This window comes from Cryptomeria japonica, chromosome 2, assembly GCF_030272615.1.
Source record: "Cryptomeria japonica chromosome 2, Sugi_1.0, whole genome shotgun sequence".
Classification (NCBI taxonomy): Eukaryota; Viridiplantae; Streptophyta; class Pinopsida; order Cupressales; family Cupressaceae; genus Cryptomeria; species Cryptomeria japonica.
Window position 1 is genome coordinate 548,576,297 of NC_081406.1, and position 20,933 is coordinate 548,597,229.

At 37.6% G+C, this 20,933-nt stretch overlaps 1 protein-coding gene across 1 annotated transcript in view; it reads right to left on the reverse strand.

Moving 5' to 3' along the window:
• Positions 1-6,012, reverse strand: part of LOC131865675 (uncharacterized) — a 100,932-nt gene extending 94,920 nt beyond the window's left edge. The window contains exon 1 of the mRNA XM_059215352.1: positions 5,071-6,012. Coding sequence (XP_059071335.1) covers positions 5,071-6,012 — 942 coding nt within the window. The remainder of the gene's footprint in view (positions 1-5,070) is intronic.
• Positions 6,013-20,933: the final 14,921 nt, after the last annotated feature.

The following is a 20,933-nucleotide window of genomic DNA, read 5'->3' on the forward strand; positions in this document are numbered from 1 at the left end:
TAGATTGGATGCAAAAAGTGATTACTCTCTCAGAGACAAGGAGAGGGATCTATTTATAGGAAAAATAGAGAAATCTATGGTTGATATTGAGTAATCTAAACAAGGGCTAGGATTGAAAGCTATCAATCCATGGAGAGGGATCCAAACCAATCCCAAGTTGACAAATGTCATTTTGAAAGGGCTTGAGAGATGGTAAGCAAGCATTAGATGCTAATTGAGCATTAGAGAAGGCTTCAAGGGGTGACATCATTGGATAATGCTTTTATCCAAGGAAGCAGGCTATTGTCCAAGAGGTAAACTCTTGTGCAAGGATAAAAGATGGTCAAAGGGATAACCATCATGGGTTAGGGGTGTGGGCTTGTAAGAGCATTAAATGTTCTTGGGAAGGCTTTGTAAGGTTAACTTGCCCAAAGAGGAAAACCTCTAGTGGTTTTTTAATATCCTTACAAGTTTGGAAGACTCAACAAGTTAACTTGTCGAAGAAGGTAGAGTCTTCAACACATTTAGAAGACTTTTTTCCAAATTTGGAGAAGTGACTCCCCCAAATTTAGGGACGTGACATGATTAGAAGACTTAGGCTAATTAATGAGGGGTTAGAGAAGTTCTAGAAGAATATTAGGATGCAAGTGGGTGAAGGAAAATAGATAATTTTGGTAAATTAAAATGATTTAATTTAGCCAAAAAGTGGATGCAACTTGCATTTGTAGGATTTTGCAAGTGGGAGGATTTTTAAATAAATTTTGATTTATTTAAATGCAAAAGGCAGTTTAATTAAATGTGAATTTAATCAAAAAGGGGAAAAGGGGATTTTAATTAAATAAATAAGATTTATTCAATTAAATGGCTAAGGGTACTTAATCAAACCTTAGTTTAATTAATAGGTTAGGCTTGAGGAAATGGATTTAATCAAATCTTTAATTTGATTAATAGGCTAATTAGAAGAATTGGGATTTTAATTAAATCTTAATTTAATTAATTGGAATAATAAGGGATAAATAAATGAATAAAATTCACTTAATTCATTGTTCAACTTTTAGGTGTCTACATTTTGCCCCTCTTTGAGTTAACATGTGACCACACGTTGATTCAAAGAAAAATGCTCAATTTGCCGTCAAAATTTTGATATGATGTTGCTTGTCCAAAATCATTGATGTAAGTCCCTGGATATGAGAAATTGTTGTTGATGTGAAACTGATTGATCGATGTGAAACTAATGTGGTACTTGATTCGATGTGATGATGATGACATGCCCCCTCGGGCGATAAATTGAAAAAATTGTATTCATTGAGGGGGGCGGTGTGATTGTTCAACGATTTGTGATCTTTAGAATTTTTTGCGATTTTATGACGATTTTTGAATTTTTGAGAATTTATTGCCCGATAGAATTTAATTAGTTTGAAAATGGAGGTGAGATTATGTGGGGATAGCACGTACATGCCCCAGTCATCTATCGAGGTAACACATTCACCTGCGTCAGCATGGGCTATATGGGTCTTTGGTCGATATGGGTCTCGATATGAGTCTTGATTCGATATGGATCTTATTCGATATGTTTCAATTTTGATATAGGTCAAAGATTGGGTCCTGATTCGATATGGTGCCGATATGGGTCAAATTCGATATGGATCTTGATTCGATATGGTGCTAATATGGGTCAAATTTGATATGGATCTGGTTCGATATGGGTCAACTTTGATATGGGTCCTTATTTGATATGATGTTGATTGTTGATTTTGATATGGGTCTTGATTCGATATGGTGTTGATTGTTGATTTTGATATGGGACAGATTTGATTTTCGATATGGTTCTGATTTGATTTGCGATATGGGACTGATTTGATGTTGATATCGTTCACTTGCGTCGATATGATGTTTGATCTAATGTGGGACTTGATGTTGAGACTAGATGTTGATAAGAGGATCTTGGTTGCTAGATGCCCCTTGTTTGATTGATTGTTGATTGTGTGATTGCTTGATTGCTTGATTGATGTTGCTTTGATGGACTTATTGATATTATATCTAGTAACTTTGGACATTTATTGCTTTTATTGATGATTTGCTTTGACTTGCATCATTTTTTCCTTTTGGATCAACATGTGGTCACACATACGCATGATGAAATGATATTGACATGGATGCATTTTATTTTGATGAGCTACATGGTGTGCATGATTGTTATGATTGTTGCAAATAATGTGATGTGCGTGTTTATGATGATTGCTTGTGATCTACATGCTTTTTATGATAATTTTGATGCATGCCTAATGGAGACCATATGTTTTGAAGGTGATGTGCATATGTACATGATGATGAGATGTATGCAGATGTCTATGGAGATGCTAATGTGTCTAACATGTTTTGTTGCTTTTTTTGTGCTTTTGATGATGCTATTTGATATGCAGAAATGGTTTTGATATGGTGGTCTTATGTATGGGAATGCATTGTGATGTTGATATGAAAAATGTGAAATGTCCCTATATGTGATAAGATGTGCTACTAATATATTTTGATATGATGAGATGCAAAACCTAATACGATTTAATGATGTGACTATATACCATTTATGTATTAAAATGATGTGATAATGGTGTGAGATGTATCTTGAAAATGAGATGTAAAATCTGAACCTAAATGATATGAAAATGTGAATGTACTTAGATGCAAGATTAATATGAAAAGATAATGATTTCAAGCTATGAGATGAAACTATATGAAATGCAATCTAATGCAATCTAATGATATGAGGAAACTATATGAAATGCAATCTCATTCTCCATGTTGTCCTCCTACTGATCAAATTCCTAGCACTGTGTTTCCTTCATTTTTCATCATTGAGCTATGATTTGTTAAAAGTTGATACAAGCATTTTGGTATAACTGAACCATAATGACCTGAGTATCACTTACATGTATTTTGATATTGGCAAGATGACACAAGCGTCGAGGTATAATTGAACCAAGATGACCTGAGTGTTGCTTTCGTAAACAAACAAGATCAAACAATAGTTAACCTTGGTCCAATGCAAATATGAAATGTCCTTGGTGATATGCCACCTGATTGCTTCGTAAGACAAATTTGTATGGTAAAAGGTTTCACTCATATATAGCAGACAAAGAAAACATCACATTCCTTCCTTGCTTCTCTAGTCATAAGACATCCTGGAGGTGCTCAGGAGATATGATAAGCACAAAATCAAAACCACAAGTAAACATGTATGCTATTTGGAATGTATTCTTGCCACACAAAACATCTTGCAAGTATGATATTTGTTTACGTGTAATCAGTTCAAAGAGCCTTGACGTTTTTCTTTCATGTGTGTGCTCTCACATTGATATGTTCTGTGTTGATTGCCATGATCCTTGTTTTCTCTTGATGCGTGCTTGATCTGATTTGGAAACCCAAACGCAATATGCCCCTAGCGAGGTCACAAACTTGCCCCCACTCTAGATACTACTCAATATGGATATGGACAACTGATCACCAAGCCATGGTAGGATATGATGCAAACAATTGTTTAGATAAGCAAGGGCAGTGACTACACTAAGTATGTCTTAGATAGGTGTTGTGTGACAAAGTGTTCTTGGATGGATTTTGGTCAAGATTAGATGGTGTTGATATATGTACAAGTACTTATAGATGGATGAGCTGATTTTCACAAGGAGCGCATGTTGCCAGGTTTTCACCACTTGTTTTTATTGCACTTTTTGATTTTGTTTCTCTTTTTTTTTTCTTTTTTTTTTTTTGTATTTTTCTGATTTTTTTTTTGGGTCCGTGCATTGGATAACTCAAGAACTTCTTCAAATGGATGTTGTTGGTTGGTTCATCAAGCATGTCCCCTTCTGAAGTTGACAACTGATATGCCCCCAATCCATAGGCTGATATGATGAAAAAGGGTCCCAACCAGTTAGGTTCAAATTTCCCCTTATTTTCTCAATCTTGTTGATTTCTAGGATTTTCTTTTAGAACTAGATCACCTAATTTGAAATCCCTTGGGATGACTTTGTGATTATAGCTTTTGCACATTCGTTTCTGATATGCTTTGAGATGGTCATAGGCTCATTGTCGTTTTTCATCAAGAAGCTCTAATTCCTGCAACCTGTTTACTCGATATTCCTCATCTGGTATGAGGCCCTTCAAAGATACTCGAAGTGATGGGATTTCTACCTCAAGAGGTACAATGGCTTATGAACCATACACCAATGAATATGTTGTAGCTCATGTAGGTGTGCGGATACTTGTTCTGTAGGCCCAAAGTGCCAGATTGAGTTGCACGTGCCAATGTTTGCCAACATCATTCACTATTTTCTTGAGGATTTTCAATATGGTTTTATTCGATGCCTCTGCTTGGCCATTCCCTTGAGGATAGTACGGTGTGAAAAAGTGATGTTGGATATTGAATCGCTCACATAGTTTTTGTACATCCTAATTCTTGAAAGGATGTCCATTATCTGTGATGATGGAACTAGGGATGTCATATCTACAAATGAGATAGTTGAGGATGAATGATGAGATCTTCTTTCCAGTCACAGTGGTCATTGGGACCGCTTCGATCCACTTGGTGAAGTATTCAGTAGCAATGATAATGAACTTGTGTCCATTTGAAGAGGAAGGATGAATCTTTCCTACTAGGTCAAGTTCCAATTGACAGAAAGGCCAAGATGTGGTGAATGGTTGCAGCTCCTGTGCTGGTGCATGTATGAGGTTACCGTGAATTTGGCATTTAGGACATTTCCTAGCAAATTGATAGGACTCTCTCTCTATTGTCGACTAGTAATATCCTATTCTCATAAGTTTCCTGGCGAGGGTAGGACCACTTGAATGCATATCACAAATACCTATGTGAAGCTCATGTGAGGCAGAGTCGGATTCGTTATGATCGAGGCATCGAAGAAGAGTACCATCTAGACCTCGATGGTAAAGTGTGTCAACGGTTAAGGTATAGCGGGCGACTTGTCGAATGAAGCTTCATTTTTGGTTACGAGATAGGTCAGGTGGGAGAGTATTATTTTTGAGATAGTCATATATCTTCTCGTAGAGGGGTGAGTCAGAACCGGATATGGCACAAATGACCTGGGATTCAGAGTTGTCATAGGCTGGGGATAACAGTTGCTCCACCAGGAATTCATAGTGACCCTTCTTTGTTGGCATTTGTAAGAGAGAAGCGATAGTTGCCATTGCATTAGCTGCTTTGTTGTCCAACTTTGGTATTTTCTTAAAGGTGATATTCGCAAAATACTTCTTGAAGTCATCCACCATGTGCTTGTAGGGCATCAATTTGTCATCCTTTGTTTGATAGTCGTCATTGACCTGGTTGATGATCAATTGTGAATCTCCATAGACTTTTAGTTCAGTTATCTTCCATTCAACAACCACCTTGATGCCAGTCACAAGTGCCTCATATTCTGCCACATTATTGGTGCAGGGGAAAATTAATATGTATGATCTTGGGAAGGTATGTCCCTCGGGAGTGACAAAGAGGATGTCAGCCCCTGACCCATGTTGAGTAAAAGATCCATCAATGTAAAGAATCCACTGCTTGGTGTTGATGTTAAGAATATCCCTGTCGGGAAAGTCTACTTGTATCGGTTGATGGTCTTGTAGTGGTGCATCAACTAGTTGATCAACATTCACTTGCCCCTTGATAGCTCTTCTTTCAGTGTACTTAATGTCAAATTCACTTAGGATCATAACCCATTTTGCCAACCTTCCTGTGAGAGAAGCTTTGCTGAGTAGGTACTTTAATCGATCAATTTTCGTCACTAGCTTGATGGTATGTGCTAACATGTAGTGTTGCAACTTTTGGGAAGCAAACACCACAGCTAAGCATGCTTTCCGGATGAATGTATAATTAATTTTATAGCCATTCAATGTCTTGCTGATGTAGTAAATGGCTTGTTCTTTTCCTGTTGAATCCTCTTGAGCTAAGAGTGCTCCTAATGATACTTTTGTTTCAGATATGTAGAGAATAAGGGGTTTTCCTGTTGTTGGAGGCACCAAAATAGGTGGATTCATTAAGTACTGCTTGAGTTGATGAAAGGATTCTGCACACTTGTCTTCCCACTTGAAAGCCACATGTTTATGCAATAGATGTGTGAACGGAAGACATTTATCTGCCAGCTGAGCTATGAATCTTGGAATGGATTGCAACCGCCCTTGCAAAGATCTGAGTTGGCTAATGTTTCTAGGAGGTGACATCTCCATGATTGCTTGGACCTTTTCTAGATCAACCTCTATGCCTTTTTCTGATACGATGTAGCCCAATAGCTTGCCTGAAGTAACACCAAAGATGCACTTTTTAGGGTTTAGCCTAACATTAAATTTTTCTAACCTTGTGAATATCTTTTCTAAAATTTCGAGATGGCCTTCTCTTGTGGAAGATTTAGCTAGTAGGTCATCTACATAATCCTTCATGAATGTGTGCATCGTGTCATGAAAAATAGTGGTCATTGCTCTTTGATAGCTGGCTTCTGTATTCTTAAGGCCGAAATGCATGACATTCCAGCAATAGGTTCCCCATGGGCATGTGAATGCAGTCTTGTTTTGATCTTCGGGGGCTATCTTGATTTCATTATAGGCTGAGAAGCCATCCATTAATGATAACATTGCATGTCCTGCTCTGAGATCTACAATGACGTCTATGCTTGGAAGTGGGAAGTCATTTTTGGGACAAGCTTGGTTGAGATATTTGAAGTCGGTGCAAATCTTGATGCTTTTGTCTGGCTTGGAGATAGGTACAATGTTTGAGATCCACTCTGCATATTCTATAGGCTGGATAAATCTGACCTCCAGTAGTTTCTTTAGTTCAGCTTTGACTAGCAGTGCCACATGTGGATTCATTTTTCTGAGCTTTTGTTTGATAGGTTTGGCCCCTGGAGCTATGGATAAGTGATGCATGATGAGATCTGGATCAATGTCGGGTATGTCTGTGTGTGACCAAGTGAAGCTGACTTGCTTTTCTTGAAAAAAATGAAGTTTCATCTCTCTTGCTCGGTTAATGATTATGCAAGGTGGATGACTTTTGTTTTTTCTTGAGTGCCAAGGTTGATAGATTGAGTTGGCTCAATCAAAATGGTTGATCCCTCTTTATAATGTTTGGGCAAGGTGTCAATTCTTTCATCCTCAAGTGCCTCAAAGAGGTTTTCACCTTTGGATATGTTGGCATGTGTTGATATAACTGATGAAGATGAGATGATGGTGGATGACTGTACCGGTAGAGGAAGATAACATGATTAGTTATTTATATTGTCATTGATGGCAACCAGGTTCAATTTATGTTTAATGATGTTTACAGTTGGTTTTTGGTGTTTGACTTCTTGGCTAAAGTGATTTGGTCTATCGGAGTAAGAGTTTGACAGAGTTTACCAACAAGACTGCGAATTGGAACCTTAACTCGTAAAGCAGATAATTTTTTATGGAATCAGGTGATTGGTGATGTTTGGTGACTTGTGGTTTGATACATAAGCTTTTATGATGGATTTGACTATGTGACCGAAACTGCATCCTATGTTGACTACTAGAAGGCATGTTTTGAATTTCTGATGAAGTTCTACCAGGGTTTAAGGACCAGTAAAGAATTCTCTTAATTGGTAATGATTTTTGGTTTGGCGGTGATCTACATCAAGTTCACATGTTGATGATAATGCAACACAAACCGCTTGATGAGTTTGAAAGATGTTTTGGTGCATTTGGAGAACGCATTTCTTGGAAATGTGCAAAGTGCTTAGTAGAATGTGCTAAGGGTTTGACTGTGTACCAGATTGACTTGTTGTGACGATTTATGATCATTCAATGACTGATATTGATTTTTAATTGATTGTAATGATCCTATGATGATCTGTAATGAGTTGTAAAGATCTGTGATGATCTATGTAGTAAGTCTTAGGGTTTTGATGTCGACCTGTTTGTAAAAGTTATTTATGTCGGCAAGGTTGATGTTTTGAAGTGTCACTGATTTTGAGAAGTGTGATAAGACAAACTAGTGTGTGAGAAGATCTACCAGAGAGATGAAAATGTAGAACTTAATTGGATCTGATCAAGCAAGAAGTAGAGTTCTATACAAAGATCATTCATTGTTGTTCTCTAACAATTACAACAACTAAAATTGCTTAACCGGGTAGGTCCTAACATGCCTCACATTGTAAAATCGCCTAAAAGGGTAACTCAATATTTGAGTTCTAAATCCTCTTGCGAGGTTGATCCTAATAGACCAAAGCTTCTAACAGGGCTGAGGTAAATCACTTAACCGAGTGACTCCTAATAGGGTCTGCTCCTAATAGGGCATCATTGTAAGCTTCTAATCGGGCTTGGCTCCTAACAGGGTGCATTCCGAAAGAGTGCAAAATATTTGTGGGTACCAATTCCTACCATGGTTTTTCCCTATTTGGGTTTCCACATGAAAAACATAGTGTTCATGCGTGGTATGCTTTTCTGATGATGTTCATGTTTTATTTCTGTTAACCGGTAAAGATAGTTTATGTTTGTTTATCAGAGATCTTAAAGTGATTACTGGTAATGATGATTATATGATTGATGAAGCATTCTGATTAGTTAATAAGTTGGCAACTGTGTTTGTTGATCTAATATTGATTTGATGACTGATCTGATTAATAAGCTTGCATAAGAGGAAATGATTATCAAGATCTGATAAGGAAATCTGTTGTGAAGATTTGGTTTAAGTGTTGAAAGTTTCAGTTTTTGTTAATACTGATTCACCTCCCCTCTCAGTATTAATCGGATCCTTTAGGTTTATCAATTGGTATCAGAGCATTGGTCCTCTGTGTGCAGAAATCCTAACAGCTTGAGGACAAGATTCTGTGAAAGATGATGAAGAAGGAGGGTCCCAAGTTTACCAAGGACAACTAACGAATATGGAGTGATCAGATGAAGATCTGCATTAAAGGAATGGGTTCACAGTACTGGAATCATGTGTTAACCAGGTATGTTGCACCTACTACCAGTCCCTTGACATCGGATGAGGTCAAAGAACAGTAGGAAAACATCCAGGCTCTTGAAGCAATTGTAAGTACTCTGTCAGACTCTGAATATATTGATGTTCATGGATTAGAAACTGCAAATGAAGTATGGGAGAAATTAAAATTAATCTATGGAGGAGATGAACATGTACAAAGGGCAAAGGAAGAGAGTCTGAGAGGAAAGTTTGATGATATGAAAATGGTTGATGGTGAGAACATAACTCAATATGGACAAAGGATTAAGGAAGTTGTAGGTGGAATAAAGAGTGTCAAAGGTAAGATTGAAGATGATACTATTGTTAGAAAAATGATTAGAACTCTTTTACCGCAATATTCTATCAGAGTGTCTACTATTCAAGAATTGAGATCAATTTCAAAAGATAAAGTTACTGTTGATTCTTTAACTGGAAAGTTAACTACATTTGAACTTAACAACTTTGAGAATAGTGTTTCCAAACCTTTTGAGTTTTCCTTTAAGGATTTAGTAACCGGTACATCAGCAAGGAAAGGAAAAGATGTTTGTCATAATCATGACTGCAGGTCTAGTCGTGACGGTAGTAGAGGTGATGGTGATGATGAAGATCATCTGATGGAGCTTGAGGCATTACTGGCTAGAAGATTCCCTAGAGGAACATGTAAATATAAAGGTAAATTACCCTTGAAATGTTTCTCTTGTAGTAAGATTGGACACATAGCTGCTTGCCCTAATGCTGATAAGAAAGATAAGTTTAGGAGATTCAAAGGAAAAAGCAAGAAACATTGTTATGTTGTAGTGGATGAAGGTGTGACCGATGATGAATCGAAAGAAGATGACAATGAGGAGATAGTATTTGTTGTTGTGAAGGAGGATTTGACTGATGAGAAGGCTTTGGTGTCTCATGTGGATAACAACAATGAATGGATAATAGATAGTGGTTGCTCACACCACATGACCGGCGACAAAAGTAAATTCCTATCCCTTGAAGAGTCTGATGGAGGTGTTGTAAGATTTGGTAATAAATCTCCTTGCATGGTTAAAGGTAAAGGATCAATTTCATTAAATGGGAAGAGTAATGCAAATGATTTATTTTGGGTTGAAGGACTAAAACATAACCTCTTGAGTGTTGGACAACTTAATGATAAGGGATATCTACTTGAATTCAAAAGTGGAGTGTGCAGGATTTTTGGAAATAATAGAGAATTGATTGCTACTGGGAAGGAGACTAGAGGTAATTTATTTCATTTGAATACTAATGTAAATGAATGTTTGGTGGCTAAGATTGAAGACAGCTAGTTGTGGCACAAGAGATTTTGTCATGTCAATTTTGAAAATTTGATTAAAGTTAGTAAGTCAAGTATTGTTAGAGATTGGCCACATCTTGTGAAACCAGACAATGTGTTATGCAAGGATTGTCAAATGGGTAAGATGACCTTTGTATCCTTCAAGAGTAAGTCTTTTTCTTCAGAGAATATTCTTGATTTGGTTCATACTGATCTTTGTGGTCCTATGAAGACTAAGATCTATTTTGGCGATAAGTATTTTATGATCTTTACTAATGATTATTCTAAAATGGTGTGGGTAACTTTTCTGAGAGAAAAGTCTAAGGCTTTTAGTAAGTTTAAAGCATTTAAAGATCTTGTTGAGAAAGATACCAGGAAGAATCTAAAATGTTTGAGATTTGATCGGGGAGGTGAATTTACTTCTGATGAGTTTGTGAAGTTCTAAGATGTATAGGGAATTAAGAGGTAGATGTCAGCTCCTAGAACTCCACAACAAAATGGGATAGCAGAGAGAATAAATAGAACAGTTGTTGAAGCTGCTAGAACCATGTTGATTCAAGGTGAAGTACCGAAGATGTTTTGGAGAGAAGCAGTCAACACTGTTGTCTATACTTTGAACCAGGTACTTGTCAAAAAGGTAATAACAAAACACCTTATGAATTATGGCATGGAAAGACTCCTAGTGTAAGCTACTTCAAAATCTTTGGGAGTAAATGTTATATTAAGAGAGATGATTACACTAAAAAATTTGATGCTAAGTGTGATGAAGGCATTTTTCTTGGTTACTCTACAAAGAGTAAGGCATTTAAATGTTATAAGAAGAGAACTAAGAAGATCATTGAGAGTGCTAATGTGAAGATAGATGAACTCCTTGAAAAATCGGGTGAGTCCAGTAGATCTAAGCCTGAGAAAGATGAAGAGAGACTTGTGTTCATATAATTAGAAGTGCAGAAGACTAATGAGCAAAATGTTGCGAAAATAGGTGCTCAACCAGTAAATGCAGAGAGCAATGAAGAACATGAAGCAGGAAGCACAACAGTGAAACTAGTTATTCCAATGTAAGTTAGGCTAAATCACTCAGAAGAACAAATAATTGGACATAAACATGCTGGACTACAAACAAGGAGGAAAATCAAAGCAAATTCTTGTCTGATTTCTACTATTGAGCCGAAAATAGTAAGAGAGGCATTAAAGGATGATGACTGGATTAGTGCAATGAATGAGGAGTTAGATCAGATAGAGAAGAACAAGACATGGACACTTGTTCCCAGACTGGAAGACAAGAATGTGATTGGAACCAAATGGGTTTTTAGAAATAAGTTAAATGAAGAAGGAAAGGTTGTGAGAAATAAAGAAAGATTGGTTTGCAAAGGCTATGCACAAGAAGAAGGAGAAGATTATGGTGAAACCTTTGCACCTATGACGAGATTGGTAGGAGTAAGAATGCTACTTGCTTATGCTATATTTAAAGGATTTAAAGTCTATCAGATGGATGTTAAATGAGCTTTTCTCAATGGCATCCTTGAAGAAGAAGTATACATAAAACAACCAGATGGATTTGTTTTGTTTGAAGACAAAGATATGGTTTGCAAACTACATAAGGCACTGTATGGATTGAAGAAAGCACCGAGAGCATGGTTTGAAAGGTTGCATGCACACCTAATCAAGCTAGGATTCCAGTGTACTAGTGAGGATAGTAACATATATCTAAAGACTGATGGAGAGAAAGTATTGATAGCCGAAGTATTTGTGGATGACATTATCTTTGGTGTTAATGATGACTTATGCATGGATTTTGTCGAGGAGATGAAAAAGGAATTTGAGATGTCTCTTATTGGAGAGTTTAACATTTTTATTGGGTTGCAGGTCCAGTAGTTGGATGGTGGAATTTTTATCCGTCAGAGTAATAATGTCAAAGAGGTGTTGAAATCATTTGTCATGGAAGATTGTAAACCGGTTGGTACTTCGATGGTGATAGGCTGCAAGTTGTCTAAGCAAGATGACTCACCATCTGTGGATGAGAAAGAATACAGGTTTATGATTGGTAAATTGCATTATGTCGTTCATAGTAGACCGGATATTACACATGTTGTTGGAATGGTTGCTAGATTTCAAAAGGATCCCAAGGAGACTCACTTGGTAGCGGTGAAAAGGATATTCTGATACCTGAAAGGAATAGTAGATTATGGTTTGTGGTATCCTTATAAAGGAAATTTCTCTTTGGATGTGTTTACTGATGCAGATTGGGTAGGCAATGTAGATGATTGAAAAAGCATTACCGCTGGAGCTTTTCTTCTTGGAGGTAGATTGGTTGCTTAGACAAGTAAGAAGAAAACTTGTGTTTCTCAGTCTACAGCAGAGGCAAAAAATGTTGTAGCATCAATGAATTGCACACAGGCAATCTGGATGAGACATGTGCTTGAAGGATTTAGATTTGATATGTCTGAACCGGTAACTATTTACTGTGATAATACTAGTGCAATCAATATTTCAAAAAATCATGTGCTACATACAAGAACAAAGCACATAGAATTAAAATATTATTTTCTAAGGGAAAGAGTACAGGAAAAACAAGTTTGCATGGAGTATGTGACAAGCAAAGAGAAGCTAGCAAATATTTTCACAAAACCATTGCTAAAGACAACCTTTGAGTATCTCAGAGGTAAATTATGGGTCAGACCCCTACTCAGACAAAACTAGAATGCGGGATGCATCAATCCAGTGGGCTTCATGACTATTTTTCACTTTGGATTGATGAGATGTAGGCTACTCCACAGGGGGAGCATCTTAGATGTGTATGCAAACATGTTGATGATAGCAACTACAACAGACTTGATGATTTGTGATGCTTATGTGCCTTTGGCATTGTTGTCAAAGGGGGAGAAGAAATATGATTGGGAAATTAAATATGATTTGGAGAATAAATATGATTAAGAGAAGACATATGATTAGTTGGAGTAGATATAGTATAACTGGTATATGAGATCCAACAGAGAAGAGAAGAGTTGCAAAGAAGGTCCAAAATAGAGCGGAACAGTATGAGTTAAGTATGTTGATATTTAGTGTTGCCATCAATGCCAAATGGGGAGATTGTTGGCATGTTTGGCATAACTGATGAATATGAGATTATGGTGGATGACTGTACCAGCAGAGGAAGATGACATGATCAATCACTTATATTGTCATTGATGTCAACAAGGTTCAACTGATGTTTAATGATGTTTAAAGTTGGTTTTTGGTGTTTGACTCATTGGCTAAAGTTATTTGGTCTACCAGAGTAAGAGTTTGACAGTTTGACAGAGTTTATTGGCAAGACTGCGAATTAGGACCTTAACGGGTAAAGCAGATAAGTTTTGATGGAATCAGGTGATTGGCGATGTTTGGTGACTTGTGGTTTGATACACAAGCTTTTATGATGGATTTTACTATGTGACCGAAACCACATCCTATGTTGATTACTGGAAGGCATGTTTTGAATTTCTGATGAAGTTTTGCCAGGGTTTAAGAAGGGCTTAAGGACCAGTAAACAACTCTCTTAACCAGTTGTAGCGTCCTAAAATTGTGACACTTGCAATTTCGACTGCATTTGGGTCTTCACGATGGCGATGCAACACGGAACCTGAATGGAGACCCCGAAACTTGTTCATGACATCAAAAACTGCATTTCTCAGCACCCTGGCCTGATCCTCCTTGCACCCTGCTGTCCCGGGAGGTGGGACCATGGCGCCCAGCGCCCTGGTCCTTCAGGACTAGGGTGCCCAGCGCCCTAGTCCCTGGCCCCATTTTGGGCCCGGTCTCTTATGGGGCTTTGGGTCTTTAAGTTTGCAAATTGGAAAATAATGTTTCCTGGTCGGCTTAAGGTCGGGAAAATCAGTCTATCAGCCCTAATTGACAAGTATATAAACCACTTTTCCTCTCCTAGAAAGGAAGAGGAAGAGGAGGAAATATATGTGTGCAAAGGTGCGAAAGTGATATTCAAACATTCAAACATTCAAGCATTCAAGCATTCCTTCAAGCAATTGAGCATTCTAAGTCTCCATTCAAGGCTAGGTGTTGCATTCAAGACAAGGATTCAACCATTGAAGAGGAGATCACATACTACATACATTACACCTTCGCATGTAAGAATACAAACATTCTTACAACAAGGTTGCAGGTACGCGGCTGTAATTGAAGATCTGGAATCCTTGTGCAGAGACGAACAGATCCCCCTTCGTTTCGCGGATTTTTCGGAGGACCGTGTGCACGCCGGGCGCCATCGTCCCGTCAACTTTCGCTCAAATTTGCAGAACAGCACCGTCTCGACATTTTACTGTTAATTCCAGGTCCGCAGCTTCATCCCATATCCCTATCTCTGTTTACAAGCGAATCTTTCTTGCTTCTACATACATTCCTAGTTCAATCATCCTATCTACATTTCTTTACAAAAGAGGGTATCCTTGATGTCTTAACCCTTGAAACTCATTTAGAATCCAATCTTGCATTGCGTGGGATTGGATCTTGTGGGTTTCAACCCCTCTTTTGAATGTAAAGTCTCTCCTAAGTGAAAACCATCAACCCTAGTGACTCTCCCTTCTCTCTCCTCTGAGTTGGGGAGGGGAGAACGACTAGGGTTCGATTTTTCCGCTTTACATTTTGGTGAACCCGACGTGAATCATCCTCATTCTGATTATTCATGGTTAGATCTGAAAATTTTGTTTCCTTAATTACATTTCCATGTTTGATCTTTTGCAAATTTTAGAGGCTAATTGCATAAAAACCCTAAAATTTTCTTTTTAGTAATTGAGCTTGTGAAATGTTTAATTGTTAATGCTTGTTTCAGATCTACCCTTCTATTGCAAATTGTCAATTCATATTTGCGCTTTAATTCTGAAAATTAAGTGGTTAAGTGTCAAAACCCTAATTTTTAAAACCTTCTTGATTCAACCTTTGACTGATAATTTGACTGATCAAAACACCTCCAAATCGGCTGTAACTTTGGATTCCGCAATAAAATCACAATATCTTTCATCCCTGAAAATTTGGAAAAAAGTTGCGAGGACCGTGTGCACCCCGAGCGCCATCGTCCCCGACATTTTTTCCGAAATTTCGGGAGATACATCTTACTGTATTTTTCTGCTAAAATCCAGAATTTTGGCTGATTTTATCAATTTTAACACTTTCAAAACTAAAGTCAAAGTTGGTCTAGCGATTGCTTGGATTGAGGCTTCTAATCATTCAAAAATTGTTGAAATTAAAATTCATATCAAAATTGTGTTTCTTACAGTCCTAAATCTGAAAAGTGTGTTGGCATTCATTCGAAATTTCAGTGCTTTATTCAATTTTTTGCAGTTTGTGACTTTTGAAATTAAGTGTTTAATTGCAACAACCTTGATTTCCACTTTCAAATTCGAATTTTGCATGAAATCGAGTCAATTTTTAAATTTCAAAACTTGCATTACTTTCAGTATTCCTTCTAAAATCATAAAATTCAAAATTTCAGTTTCCCCCTCTTTTTCAAAATTCAAAATTTACATTTTTCAACAATCTTGGTAGGGTTCAATTTTGAGATTGCAACTTTAATTTGGCCTATCTACAGATCGTAAAATCACTCAATTTTTTCAGATTATCTTTAAAATCATCATAACTTTCATCCCTGAAAATTTCGAAAAAAGTTGCCAGGACCATGTGCACTCCGTTCGCCACGGTCCCGGACATTTTTTCCGAAATTTCGGGAGATTGTCCTGATTGCATTTAACAGCTTAAATCTAGGAGATTGGCTGATTTTATTGAAATTTGCTACCTCTAAAATTCAAAATCTTCTCTCTCTCTCTTTAGTGCATGAGTTTTACAACAATAAGCCCTACTTACACTATTCCCGTTAGACGAAGCCTTAGAATTAAGTCTTTCCAAGGTGTAATTACCGAGGAGATGGAACCTAATTTGAATGGCCTTTTTAACGAGGACATGGGTAATTCCTCTAATCCTCTTAATGATGAAGACGCTCTCCATGAGGTTTCTGTAGAACAACTTTCAAAATTGGATAACCAATTTGATGATTTTCGATAATGGATGTCTCAAGAATACCCTGATAGCGAAGCTCTTTCATTAATTGAGGGTCTAAAACGTATGGTTCAAAGTGATAAGAATGGAATTGATATTTTGTGTGGTATTGCACACATTGTGGATTCGAATGTGATGCCTATGAAGAGTTGTGCCGAAACTTTAGGTTATACACAACCTCCTACTCAAGTTAATCATTCTATTCCTTTGACAACTTCTATTGCTAGTATTCCTACTTTTACATCAAACATAATGACTACTTCAACACAAGACATTCCTCCTATGATCACCAGTCATGGGGGCAATCCCTCTTCTTCAATCAACCCTCTTCCTTCATTCAATCCGACTTCTTCATTCATTCCTTCAATGAGTGTCCCTATTATATCTCCACAAATGAACATGACGCAAGGGGGCAATTCGTTTAATCATTCCATTCCTCCTTGTAGTGTTCCTCCTTTCCAATCATCCCCTATGACTAACTATCATAGTGTCCCACCACCTTACTCTCTACCTTCTTTCAATAACATAACACCTCCATCACAATCTAACACGTCTAATATGAAATCTTTGACTGAAGCGACCATTAACAATCTTGCACAAACTGTCTCTTCTTTACATCAACAAGTTGCCTCTATGAATCAATCTAAGTTTAGTGTGCCCACATTTGATGTTGCGAGCCCACTTTCTCTTGACATTGTTCGAGCTATCCCCCCTAAACATGTTGAAATTCCACATTTGGAGCTTTATAATGGTAAGGGTGATCCTCTAACACATGTTAAGACCTTTCAAACAACATGTACCGATTTTGCTTATGACCAAAGATTGCTTGCAAAACTGTTTACTAGAACATTAAGAGATAAAGCCCTACAATGGTATTGCTCGTTGCCTTCTTATTCTATTTCTTCTTTCGAACAACTTGCAAATGCTTTCATTCAACAATTTCAAAACAATATAAGTCCTAAAGTTACTTTGATTGATTTAATGCATTGTAAACAAGGTGTTAAAGAAAAAGTGATTGATTTCATTGGTAGATATAAGCATTTGTATGCTCAAATTTCTTTTCCAGTACCTGACAATGATATTCAAAGAATCTTTATTTCTAATTTACAAAAAGATATTAGAGAAAAACTCCTGTTTTCTTAGTTTACTTCTTTCCAACAGTTGTGCACAACTCTTCACAATTATCAATTGACTGTGAGTCAAATGGAACAAGAAAATCCTATGGCTCCGAGTGATAAGGGTGATAGTAGTCAACAACCATTTGGGAAGTTTAAACTGAACAGAGAGTCAATTAAATTCAATGAAAACATCATCAACAACAATGTGAATGCAGCATCAGGTGTGCCTCCTATTTCTAAATTTTTCAAGAAAGAAAGAAAGTTTACTCCTTTGAATGAATCATTGCATAGTATTATGAATAAGTTATTGGAACAAAATGTGCTTACCCTTCCTCCTATAAGGCAAATAGATCCTGCAAAGATTAATTCACCCTATTTTGATAACAAATCTTTTTGTCAATTCATCGTCATCCTGGGCATGATACTGAAAAATGTTTTGCTTTAAAGGGTAAAATTCAAGATTTGATTGATAATAATACTATCTCTGTTTCTGGTGTGAATGATAAAGGCAACACATCTGTAGCTCCTCCTAACCAAAATCTTCAGATTTTTACTGATCCATTACCTTCTCATACCTCTAATGCGATTGATACTAATGATTCATCTGTCTCACCTGATGATCTTGTGTCTATGGCTCCGAATGTGATTAACTTTGTAGAGCAGCAGAAAATCCCTAAAGAACCTTCCATCACATTTGATTCCAGTGAAACTATCAGGGCACCTGATGGTCCTTTATATATAGTTGCAAAAGTCAAGAATACACCTTGTCGTGGAGTGCTTATTGATCCTTCTTGTATGGTTAATGTCATTACTGAAGAATTTCTTTTTACTTTGCAATTGAATCAAGTGATCTATGACGAAACAAATGTGGTTGTGAAATTATTTGATGCATTTTCTTTTCCTGCAATTGGTTCTATTACATTACCTATTGAGGTCCATAACAAATCCCTTGATGTGGACTTTGCTATTATTCCATCGTCCGAACAATTTCGTGTGAAGCTAGGCTATCCTTGGCTATCTTCCATGAAAGCTATTGCTTCTCCTATTCACAAATGCTTGAAATTTCCCCATAATGGTGAAGTTGTTACTGTCAATCATAGTCTCTTTAAACCTGTTGAAAGAACTTCTAGCATTCCTATTGATTACTTTTGGCCTAAACAATTCCAATCTCTTCCTTCGCGAAGTGATCATCTTTTCAAATCTTATCAAAAGTGGAAAAAAGATATGATCCTATCTCTAAGTGAACCTAGAACACCCAAACTTGACATTCCTATCGTTCTTGAGAAGGAAGTTCTTCCTTTGAAAGATAAAACTAATGTCTTTCCTCAAGAAGATTCCCAACCCATCCCTATGGATGTGACTATGCCTATATCTAATAAACTTCCCAAAAGTAGACCTATACCTCCTCGTCATGATGGGCTTGGTCTCCTTCCTAAACCAAATATTCCTCCCTTATATGGAGCAGTTCCTCCTCCTTCCTCTTATGGAGAGAAGAGACCTTCCTCTTCTCCTATTATTCAACCTAAGAGACCACAACCTAAACACCCAAGTGATAAGGATGAGAACATTCCTCCTCCTCAATCTTCTCAACTTCCTACTAAGACTAGACGAAATCGTTCTGCACGTGAACGCCGACGAAAGCGTCGTCTTATAGTTCAGGTAGCTGCTTCTCAAACTTTGCAATCCCCAAAAACACCTTCAGCCAGTATTATTCCATTTTCTCCTCAGCCGACGATTGAGCCGAAATCTCCTAAACATAAGATGCATGATGGTCTTGATCCTGTGCGAGTTAAAGATCCTATTTTTATAAATCTTGATGATGATATTCATGATGAAAATGTTTTTCCTGTTCATTCTGATAGTGAATATGAATATGTTGATGTTGATAACCATTTATCTAACGCATTTTCTAAAGCACTTATCCTAGCTCCTAGACAAGAACAACGTGGCTCGGAACATGAACATAGCCCTTGTTTGGATCTTGTGATAGCTCCATTTGTTGTGTTGGATGTTCCTCCTCTAGCGTGTTTCCTACCTTCCTGAAATATTGATCAGCAAGATCGGGGGGTAGATGACGTGCTAGACTAGTTTCATTAGCATAGCAGATTCTCTCCTCCTCTCTTTTGTTACTTCTTCTATGTGTTATTCTCATTCTTCTATTTGTTGTCCTTAGTGTTGTCTACTTGAGGACGATGCAAAGCATTGAGATCTCTTTTGGTCTCTCTCATGTTGACTCAAAAGACACATGTGTTCCCTTCTTCTAGGTGACCTTCCTTGATTGGGGAATGAAGAACAATTATGCATACATACATATGATATACATGAATTATCATACAACATACTGACCCCGAGGAAAGTGAAGTCACCTTGTGCTTTGTGTTTTGTGTCTATTATCCTTGGGCTTATCTCACACTTGGGGGCTAAATCCTTGTGATATCGTGCTCCTTTCTCATTTCTTATATGTATCACTACCTTAAAGCAATCACCCCCGGTGAGGCGTGTGCGATCGCTTTAACGTAGGGGGGCATACATCCCGTTCATATCTTTTCAAGATACTTGAAAATTTCTTGACAAATTTAGCTTTGCCTGGAAAATTTTTGATATCTTTCTTGCATGACTCATAGTGAGGGAACCTTACTACTGACAGTCATGGTTCTCCCTCGTGATCTTCCCTTTTACTTTGTCAATCGAAGTCGTAAGATCCTTAGTCCACTGGGGGCTTGGTGTATCTTGCCTCCTTGACGTGGTGAAAGTTTTTCAATGTTGTTTCCTTGTACTTTACCGGAAGTATTGGCATACGCTTATACTCCCGCTAAAGTGGGGGCTAAATGTAGCGTCCTAAAATTGCGACAATTGCAATTTCGACTGCATTTGGGTCTTCACGATGGCGATGCAACACGGAACCTGAATGGAGACCCCGAAACTTGTTCATGACATCAAAAACTGCATTTCTCAGCACCCTGGCCTGATCCTCCTTGCACCCTGCTGTCCCGGGAGGTGGGACCATGGCGCCTAGCGCCCTAGTCCATGGCCCCATTTTGGGCCCGGTCTCTTATGGGGCTTCGGGTCTTTAAGTTTGCAAATTGGAAAATAATGTTTCTTGGTCAGCCTAAGGTCGGGAAAATCAGTCTATCAGCCCTAATTGACAAGTATATAAACTAATTTTCCTCTCCTAGAAAGGAAGAGAAAGAGGAGGAAATATATGTGTGCAAAGGCACGAAAGCGATATTCAAACATTCAAACATTCAAGCATTCAAGCATTCCTTCAAGCAATTGAGCATTCTAAGTCTCCATTCAAGGCTAGGTGTTGCATTCAAGACAAGGATTCAACCATTGAAGAGGAGATCACATACAACATACAACATACTACATACATTACACCTTCGCATGTAAGAATACAAACATTCTTACAACAAGGTTGCAGGTACGCGGCTGTAATTGAAGATCTAGAATCCTTGGGCAGAGACGAACAGAGCCCCCTTCGTTTCGCGGATTTTTCGGAGGACCGTGTGCACGCCGAGCGCCATCGTCCCGTCAAATT